General features: G+C 45.2%; 1 protein-coding gene across 1 annotated transcript; it reads right to left on the bottom strand.

Annotated features, from left to right (window-relative positions):
* Window positions 1-5,622: 5,622 nt before the first annotated feature.
* LOC126356046 (cuticle protein 38-like) lies at window positions 5,623-8,842 on the bottom strand. The gene is made up of 2 exons (XM_050006727.1): window positions 8,743-8,842; window positions 5,623-6,119 (listed from the first exon to the last, which is right to left on the bottom strand). The coding sequence occupies exons 1-2, from the start codon at window positions 8,752-8,754 to the stop codon at window positions 5,721-5,723; spliced, it is 411 nt and encodes a 136-aa protein (XP_049862684.1). The 5' UTR covers window positions 8,755-8,842; the 3' UTR covers window positions 5,623-5,720.
* Between the last annotated feature and the right edge of the window lie 1,955 nt (window positions 8,843-10,797).

The raw sequence follows: 10,797 nt of genomic DNA, 5'->3' as shown, positions 1-10,797 counted from the left end.
TTTTGGGTATACGGTTAGAGTTGTTTGAGTGTTATAGTGACATCGCACAACTCCAAGGCGCACTCACACCATTGCTATATGCAAAACACTGGCGCTATACCTGTGGATACTGATGTTACAGATTGGGCTATAGACATGTGTTCCTGAATATCACAGACTGCTTTCTCCCTAGTGATCTTAACGGGACATACATCTGTGTCTAGCTGTGTACACATACACAGCATGGATGATGTATCGCCACGAAACATCTGCATGGCAACTTACTGTCTAAAAGGTTCTCAATGTTATACTGATGTCACATGGCTATATAAAATAAGAGCCAAGTCGACCTCTGGGAAATTGTATAGTGTCCCAGAAATAGTTAACGGTTGCTTTTGTAGGAACTTTTATGATGTCTTTGCTTGTTTGCATGGAAATTCTTGCCCTAACAGAACCTGTTTACGAAAATAGCGCATCCCTCCTGATTGTCCTAAAGTGGCAACCCATTCATCACGTGTTGCCCTTCCTGGAAATCATTGAGTCATGCCTTCAACAAACATCTCCAAAAAGCAAATTTTTTTATCGGTATGTAGAGGCTCCTATATCCTGGCACCAAGGTAGTCTTGTGAAATGAATGGAGCATTATGATTGGTTCTTACTGAATTTACCCACCGAATTACAAATGCTGCTGGTGTGGAAGCACCATCCGCTATGCACAATTCACGGAGAGATGTTTTGATGCAGATCCACAATACACCACATTTGAGATAGCGTTTGAGTGTGGATCCATACCGATGTTCAGTGATGAATCCACCTTCAAACCCTATGGCACGTCGTGGATCCAAGCCCCAACATCGCTCCAGATATAACACACAGTGGATCCACACTCGAACTCTACTATAGGTCCTGCGTGCCATTTGAGACACATACACATACACAGACATGCAAAAAACACAGCAAACGCTGTGCAAATGTGGAGGTGACTGGATATAGTCAAGTACAGTGCTATACTATGACTCCCGACCTGTGCATTAGGCTTAGGTGCTGGCAGCTGTACTACATTTACAACAAATTTTAGAACACGGAATGAGAGGTTATGTCATGACTGCATGGGCAGAACTGACATAAAATCGATAGAACTGCGAAAAATACATATAAATCGAAGGAACATACTCCAAAATGCGAGGAAATTGAGGACGTACTTGCCTGTCTTCTGATTGGCGCAGAACAAATTGTTCATGGGAACAAGTATGCTATAGCAAGAGGAATCTGAGAAAATATCGACATGAACGTGAAGGGAACCAGGGAAGTAGTCACTTTTTTCTGTCAAGGCAGCATGTATATTGTCAAGGCAGCATGTATATTGAGGTAACAATGATACACATGAGTTGACTATTGCATTAAAGGATGACATAGATTGGAAGGGGTGATCAATTGAGATGGAGCTGTAATGAGGTACGATTTAATAGCAGATTAATCATGCATTCTAGAGAGGGAGGGAGAAGTTGTTGCTGGTCATTTGACCATTTTTTCCTGGTATTCTGTCAGGATGCATCAGCTGCATGACACAGCCTGTGTTCGACTCATATACATCCACGTGTCCTGATTTGACTTTGAGCACTGTCTACTAACGATCCTTAACAGTAAACCTGTCCATCATCAGAGGACTTCCATATCATATGTGATGAAACATGACACATTCCGCTAAACGAACGAAGATTTATGTGATGTGCTCCACCCCCTTGTCGCATCTTGGGTATAAAATCAAGACTTCAGTTTCATAACTAAGTTAGCGATAGGTGTTTGTGAGACACTGCAATCCCTATCTATACATCTGCTTGACAGATGTGCTGTTTACAGAGTTAGCAGCGGCATGACTTGTAATTTCACTTGTTGGAGGCCGCTGCTATCCGTTTATTAGTTTCCTTGTAAGAGGTATTCTCTGTTACTAGTGATCATTTTATATAGGACTGATGTGGGTATAGTATAATTTCTGAACCGTGATCGGATGTGAACAGTGGACGCTAGACATCTCTGGAAAGCTATATTGTGCTCGTATCACACAAAGCCAATGTTTTAAGGAAGTAGTTTTTTCGCTTTACGTTTCGATAACATAGTTTATCGTAGAGAAACCTGCATGAAGGATGTATGTAATGCACTGGAAATATATTTCTTACACTGGAATATTAACAGAGCTGCATGCCACACGACTGATAGGTCGAAAACTCAAGTGATCTAACTTTATAGCCTGTTTTTAGTGCGAATCATTGTAGCCTTAGGAGTGCATTTGTTTTTGTTCTCTCTTACTAGTACCTTCCAGGTACTTATCCTAAACTCTAGAACAATACTTTAGAGTTGATAGCGTAGTTGAATTACGTAAAATACCTCGAACTCCATCGATCTGGAGCTCCATCATGCTTAAATTCACACCTCTCTTGTTCTGCTTAACCAACTGCTATTACATCACAACACTTTCAAATCCGTTACCGTTTACTGATAAGGATTGCTAACCTCCTCGACACGGGTGCATCTGGAGAAATCTTGTGTACTTGGATGGGTGAGGACTCGGCTAGCTCCATTCACTCATGGGACATGGAATGTAGCGGTCTACTTCTGGTCAGCTGTAGATTAAATCGGTAATGGTGCTGCAGGGCGTTCTGGTCAATGACAGCGTGAGGGGCTCTATCAGACTCTAATTTTACCCAAAGGCTGCGAGAATGCTCTGTGATCCCCATCAGATAGATCTTAAATTAAGCACTATGCTCGAGGTGTTAGAAATATGTATTACCGTCTCCTTCTCCCGCACGCGGCAGTCCATCTCCCGCATCGGCGTCCCATATCGGGGCTAACGATTGCGTTTTGCGTGCGGTCCCTTCTCGCCGAATTGGAGTCCTTCCCTTTACCACCTCTACGTGCGGTCCATCCATACTCCTTCATGGTATACGCCTCGGCCGCAGATTCCTCTGGACCTTTTGCATGGCCCTAGAGACCCCGTTAACACCGCCGCTCTCTGCTGTGACTTCCTCGCGATTCTTGACGTGTTCCGGGACTCTGAAGTGGTTTACACCTACAGCTCAATGGCTGATGGTCACGTAGGCTTCGCATATGTTCATGGAGGATATATTGAGCAGCCCTCCTTGCCAGTTGGCTGTAGTGTTTTCACTGCCGAGCTGGCGGACATATCTCGTGCTCTTGAGTACTTCTGTGCATGCCCTGGCTAGTCATTTCTCCTGTGTACTGACTCATTGAGCAGCCTACAAGCTATCGACCAGTGCTGCCCTCGCCACCCTCTGGTAGCGTCCATTCAGTAGTCCATCTATGCCCTGAAAGAGTCCAGCCGTTCCGTCGTATTTGTGTGGACCCCAGAACACGTTGGAATCATCGGCAACGAACTTGCCGAGAGGCTGGCCAAACAGGTGACGCGGAAACCGCTTCTGGAGATAGGCATCTCTGAAGCTGACCTGCGTTCTGTGTTACACCGCAGGTTTTTCCGGCATTGGGAAACGGAATGACATAACAGCACGCACAACAAACTGCGTGGCATTAAGGAGACTATGAATGTGTGGAAGTCTTCCATGCAGGCCTCTCGCAGGGAATTAGTTGTCCTCTGCCGGCTCCGCATTGGCCATACGTGACTAACGCATGATTACCTATTCCGTAGCGAGGGACCACCTCAGTGTCGCTGTGGCTCCCAAATGACAGTCCTCCACCTGTTGGTGGACTGCCCACTTTTAGCAGCTCTGTGGCAAACTTTTAACTTTCCCAGCACCATGCCTTCGGTGTTGGGCGATAATACCTCCACAGCAGCTTTAGTTTTACGTTTTATCCCTGAAAGTGGGTTTTATACTTCTATGTAGGTTTTAGCGCATGTACTTTGTCCCTCTGTGTCCTCCACCCTAGTGCTTTTAGGGTGGAGGTTTTAATGTATAACAGAGTGGCTGGCTTTCCCTTTTTATTCTCGTGGTTGGCCAGCCACTGTAATCTGCTTTCATGTTTTACTCTCTTCTGTTTATAGCGTCTCTGTTGTTTTCTTGTACTCTTTTGTTCCTTTTAGTGTTCGTTGCCCTCCCTTCGTTCTTGTTTTCTTGCCGTTTTGTGTTATATGTTTCGTCAGTTTTATTTTCACACTTGTGGCATTGCTTTATTAGGAACAAGGGACCGATGACCTATTAGTTTGGTCCCTTCTCCCGCCTTTAAAGCAACCAAACATAAAACTGTCTTCTGAAAGGTTTGTGAAATGATAAATAACTGAAATGAGCTTTCGCGCTGGTTTATCCTTCGGCGAGACTCTAGCGTTCGGAACACAATTGTAAATCGTTTGTTTTCCAATTTGAGTTCTTTAGAAAGACGTGATCCACTACTATGAAAACAACCGGATTTAATTCTTCAGTACAATAAGTCAGAAAATAATAGTTGCTAGACCTTCACTTTGCAGATGTTGCCTCAAATGTATGTACTATGTTGCGCCGTGTGTTAAATCTAAAGACTGTAAAGGATCGATTATTTCGACCACCGTAAGCCCTGATTTTGCGTGGCTTCTCCAGAGTCGGTCACTATATCTCGAAATACTCAGGTTTCCTCAGGCCATTCGGTTGATCGAACACCTGCCCCAATGAACACAAGAGCCAAGGTAACTGGCAAAAAACTTGCAGTGTTGTTGGTTAACAAGTGCGCCAAATTCACTAAGAATTCAAACCACACAGACACACTTTTAAGTAGTGGCTGTCAGTAAAAACTTAGAAAAATATATAAAAAAACGGTTTTCGTTGAACTCGGGTTCGAGTTGCCATGAATGCTTTAAAATATTAAATTTTAGTTTATTTTGAGATTATTGCATAATTTCGGCTTCGTATGTAACAGGTATGGCAATATTTATCATCGCAGACTTTTGATGACCAATGTTACCTGAAAACATCCTAAGCCCGAAATTGTCTAATAGTGCGAAAATAAACTTATAATTCACATTTTAAGGTGTTATGGAGCCATTAAAAAACCTGTGAGTCCAAAAGGTATGAAAATATGTATTTTCTCTCTTTCTAGGCCGAGGTCTATAGTGTCATGTACTGCGGCTACTTCAAAATATTTGTGTGAAACATGATCACTGCTTTATCAATTTATATTTGTGAATTATCTTTTCAAAAAGGAGAACAATACCAACTATGAAAGGTTCTAGTTGTTGAATCTGAATCCATCTGCGGTGGGTATGCAAGTAATAGCCTCTACTTCACATAGCAACACGTCATGGTATTGTTTGTGTATAATGTGTACGAAATTCCAGCGTGCTGGAAAGCTGTGTGTCAGCAACTTTTGTTGATCAGTACAACAAAAAACCAGTCCAAAGTTGCAAATTTAATTTTTTTTATTCACCGGATGACTAGTTTCGGGCAAGACCCATTTTCAGATCATCGTAAAATCGTCACAAGTGGTATTTCCAAAAATGTGAAAACCATCTCAAAGATGTGCAACGAACAGTTACAGCACATACAGATTGAATGACTAAAAAGCATAAAATATGCAACTTTGGATTCGTTTTTCGTTGTAGAGTTCTGCCTTTCTCACAGGCTCACATGCTGCTACGTTGTGCTAATTGAGGTACTTTAATGATGGAACAAGGATTATTTAGAAATAATTAGAGCACTGTAATTTCTTTCGTTTTGCTTTTATTGAAAAATCGAGGCAGGTGACTTCATTAAATAGGGTTAATGATTATGTACACAAGCTGTGATACTGGCGATCTCTTCTTAGTGCAGGTAGGTCTTCAGGTAAGCGGGGGCGGCAGCGTAGGCTACGGGGGCGGCATAGGCGACGGGGGCCTTCACAACGGCAGGGGCGGCGTAGGCCACGGGGGCGGCGTAGGCGACGGGGGCCTTGACGACGGCGGGGGCGGCGTAGGCGACGGGGGCCTTGATGACGGCGGGGGCGGCGTAGGCCACAGGGGCAGCGCCGATGGAGACCTTGTAGGTGTTAGCGTAGGAGGTGGCGATGGGGGCCACGGCCTTGACAACGGGGGCGGCGGCGACGACGGGGGCGGCATGGGCCACCGCCACGGGGGCGGCGTAGGCCGCGGCGTACGCGGGTGCTGCGGCGTAGCCTCCCAAGTAGCCGGCCGACACGGCGGCGAAGAAGAGGGGCAGGATCACCTGCAAGCACACGGCGACACCTGCTGTAAGCTGGGGGGTGGGAGGCATTTAACAGAACTATTAAAATAGCGATTTTACTTAGTTGCACCTATTATGAAAATAATGCGTTCCACACTGAGCCCTGTATAATTTTTATTACGATAGCACTCACCAACGGAAAACAGGGTATTCACTATGCACCTTGCTTTTTTCTAGCTGTTATAGTAATAGTAATTTTAAACAATTCAATACTGTTCGTTTCTTGGCATTGCAAAAGGCACTATTGAATTTCCATCGTTCAGTCTATTACGCACAAATAGCTCCCTACAGTCGGAGTGCTATTCATGTGCCTGCAAAGTGTTCGTTTCCTCGGAACGTTCTATCGCAACCGTTCCGCGTGGCAGCTGTGACTCACTAAAGCTCAGCGTTCTCAGTGTGTTCTCACGGAATGGACGAATTCGTTCCTTCGGTAACATAGAGCGTGGACTTGTGAGTGAAGTATTTTAACTGTGGAAGCAGTGCCACACGCGGAAGACCTAACACATTTACAGCTCAAGATGTATTTTGGTTTCCTGGTAGCAGTTCTGTACTCGCGTACCCTGTAAATTTGATCTACTATAGGAAAGCCAAGTATAAAAATTTTACGTAAATATATAGAAGACATTGCTACAGTTATGCTAACTCTCTGGATGGAAGGAACATATTAAACAATTAATTGGCTACTGGGACATAGTGCCTGACTGGAACCGGAACGTTGTAACTTATTACTTGTAATTAACAATTTAGCTCACCCCTACTTTAGGTGAAAGACATAAGGGAATCTCTGAGATGTACAACAGGTAAGCGAACACACTCCACCACTCGGAATCGAATGTCTTTGTATATTTCGTGCGAACTGGATTAAGTGAAGTATTAAAAACTTAAGAGATCCAGGTAGGATCCGGAAGGCAAGGTCGCGCTGAAACACTTACGTAAACATATCGATCGTCGTCGTAGGACGTAGCTCGGTTGATCCTAACGAACCTTGTTATAACCATCAATCGTTTCACTTATGACATTCATGTTTTTATAGTGAAAACTCGTGGGAATATTTTCGTGGCTGCATCGGTATCAGTGTATGATGGCGCTCGCCATATTAAGATTCGTGCCAATGGCCACTGAAAATTATTACTCATACTAAACCGGTAGATCCACGGAAATATTTAACCCAGTTTTGTGTGAAACAAAATTTACTGTTGAACATGTGCTTGCCGCTGATCCTGAATAGCAGGGCAGCCACGAACGAAACACTTCGGATCCCCAGTGTGGCACCATCAAAATTTGGTGCGGTTTCTAGTGTGGTCAATTAAGGCAATTATTTTACTACTTTACTAATTGCTTTGTATGACATTACAAAACAGCTGTGACTACACGTTCAGGCACATGAGCACTCTGTATCCTGCTAATGTACTGCAGCGTCCTCTAGTGTGGTAAATCGATGGCGAATAACTTAAATAACAAAATATTTCATAGCTGAAATTCGCCGTTTTCCAGAGCCATGAAAGCAATAAGATTAAAAGGCTGGAAAGGTCTCCGACAGTAAATTTTGTCTATCAAAACTGGAGTTGCTACTTTTCTTTCAAGTAGGTCGTAAATTGTCATGAAAAAACTGATTTGTCCAGTCTTTCCACCATGGCAAAATCCTTGGTAACATCGATTTTAGAAACAAGGCACTGCGTCTCGTTGTCGGACATGCTCACCACTTAGCCCTGGACAATTTTGACATATGCTGATTAACTCCAGTCCTAGAGAAATGCAAATTTCAGTATAAGAAATATAAGTAAGTGCGAATGGAAAATGTGGTTACGTTAGATACGGCACTGAACTGTTCATTGGCGCCGCTCATATTAATTGTTCAGCAAATTCCTTCCAGAGTTGCACCAGTGAATAGCGGATTCAGCCAATCCGTCTGTTTCTGAGGCATGCTGACCGCTCGGCTTTTTGGTGTACTGAACATGCTTAAGGAAGAAGACCTCCTAGAAGGACAAGACTACGTTACTTCGAAAACATCAGACAAGATATGAAAATCTTATGTGTGATGAACTTGAAAATTAAGTGCTAAAATAGAACTACCAGGCTAAGCATTGTGCCGTCAGCACGAATAACTTTCATAGTTCGTGAGCGATGCTATAATAATAGTGACAATAATGGTAATAAAAGAGCGATCTCAGTTCCATAAATCTCTAAATACGAAGAAATCGCGGACTGGAGTCTACTGGGAAGTTAAGGATTCTATGGAAAATGCGACAGATTAGCCACGGCACTGAACTGATAATTGGCACTCCTCGTGCTGTCACCTCATTTCAGAGCGGCAACCAGAATTTCGAAAGTAGCTCCTACGTATTATTGCCAGACATATTGACTGCTAAGCCTTCGAGCCGGATAATTTGGTAATTACTGTGCGAAATCCGTTCTATGCCACATTCGTTCTATAAATCTCAAAATACTGAAAAAGAACTTGAAATGGAGCAAATGAAAAAGTTAAAGAGTTCGAGAAGAACATGTGATAGGTTAGGCATCGGCATCGACATGGTAGCTCGTGTGAAGCGGCTACGAGACCCCAGAGCGCCACTGAAGCAATTGAGGGTTCGACGAGAGTACTCACCAGCTTGTACATGGTTGGTTGAGTGCGTTCGGTCTGCTGTGAGCTGATCGAATGTGCCGAGCCTGATGGGACGGCGGTCTTTTATACGACTGCTGGTACGGAGGCGCGGCGCGTCCCTCGGCATTGCGCGGTGGCTGGACGAGGATGGAGGTCACGGACAGTGGAGCGGCGAGGTGCACACCCCTCTCGGCCGCGCCACGCCACTTCACTTTCATCCGTTGCGCAACAGCGGCGGCACGGCAAGGGACGGTCGCGGCGAGCCGTTGGCCGGCGTTGCGCCGCTGGTTGGTCGCCGCTGGCCGCCAGCCGCTCCGTACCGTTTCGTTTTCGCTCATTGTGATGCAGCGGCATGGCTTCCGCGGTGGGTCCGCTGAGCGCGGCGGTGAGGCGCATGGCCGTCGCCACTTACGGCAGACCCCCCAGCAGCTTCCGCGTCGCATTTGGCGCTCTTCACGAATGATGTCATCGCGCCTGTGTGGAGTAGCACTGGACGCATGACACGAAATGAAGACACTGTGCCGGAAAGTACCAGGGAGGAGATGTAAAGTGCTCTACCACAAAGCCTTACCAATCCGATATCTGTCAAATCAGATAACGAGTGTTTAACGATTAAACGTCCATTCATTTCGAAACTGAAGTTACACATCAACATCAGTGTGAGACGTGGTCATCTACTCGCATGAATAAGGTAGCGTGCCAAAATTCCGCCACATTTGTTCCTCAGGAGAAATCCTGAAATGTTACGGAAGGGCTACAAATTCTTATACACTGAAGAGCCAACGAAACTGGCACACGTGCCTAATATCGTGTAGGGTTCGGTGAGCAGGCAGAAATGCTGCAACACGACGTGCCATGGACTCGATTAATGTCTGAAGCAGTGCTGGAGGGAACTAAGACCGTGGATCCTGCAGGGCTGTCCGTGAGAGTACGAAGGGATGGAGATCTCTTCTGAACTGCACGTTGCGACGCATCCCAAATATACTCACTGATGTTCTTGTCTGGGGAGACTGGTGCCCAGCGGAAGCAATTTAACTCAGAAGAGTGTTCCTGGAGCCAGTTTGTAGCAATTCTGGACGTGTGGAGTGTCGCATTGTGCTGCTGCAATTTCCCAAGTTCGTCGGAATGCACAATGGACATGAATGGATGCAAGTGAGGAGATAGGTTGATTACGTACATGTCACCTGTCAGAGTCGTATGTAGACGGATCAGGGCTCCCATATTACTCCAATTGCACACATCTGGCCATTAGAGCCTCCACCATCTTGAACAGTGCCGTGCCGACATGCAGAGTCCATGGATTCATGAGGTTGTTTCCATACCCATACACGTCCATCCGCTCGGTACAGTCTGAACTTCGAGACTCGTCCTTCCAGGCAACATGTTTCCAGTCATCAGCAGTCCACTGTCAGTGCTGACGGACCCAAGCGAGCCGTAAAGCTTTCTGTCGTGCAGTCATCAAGGGTACACGAGTGGGCATTCGGCTACGAAACCTCAATTCGATGATGTTTCGTTGAATGGTTCGCACGGTCACACTTGTTAACTGCCCAGTATTGATATCTGCAGCAATTTGCGGAAGGGTTGCACTTTTGCCACGTTGAACGATTCTCTTCAGTCGTCATTGTTTCCGTTCCTGCAGCATCGTTCTCCGGCCACAGCGCTGTCGGAGATTTGATGTTTCCCGGGTTCCTGATATTCACAGTACACTCGTGAAATGGTCCTCCGCAAAAATCCCCACTTCATCGCTACCTGGGAGATGTTGAGTCCCATCGCTCGTGCGCCGACTACAGTACCACGTTCAAATTCACTGGAATATTGATAAGCTGCCATTTCAGCAGCAGTAACCGATGTATTTAACTGCCCCAGACATTTGTTGTCTTATGTAGGTATTGCCGACCGCAGTGCCGTATTCTACCCTTTTACATATCTCTGTATTTGAATACGTATGCCTATACCAGTCTCTTTGGTGCTTCAGTATATAATCAATTTAAATGCGTTATTCCTTTCTATCATTGCGAGGCAGTTTCACTGCTATGAACCGCTTGAATGTCGTGAATG

Source organism: Schistocerca gregaria, chromosome 3 (assembly GCF_023897955.1).
Source record: "Schistocerca gregaria isolate iqSchGreg1 chromosome 3, iqSchGreg1.2, whole genome shotgun sequence".
Taxonomy (NCBI): domain Eukaryota; kingdom Metazoa; phylum Arthropoda; class Insecta; order Orthoptera; family Acrididae; genus Schistocerca; species Schistocerca gregaria.
The sequence above is the reverse complement of the archived record's forward strand: the minus strand, read 5'-3'. Positions and strand labels throughout refer to the sequence as shown.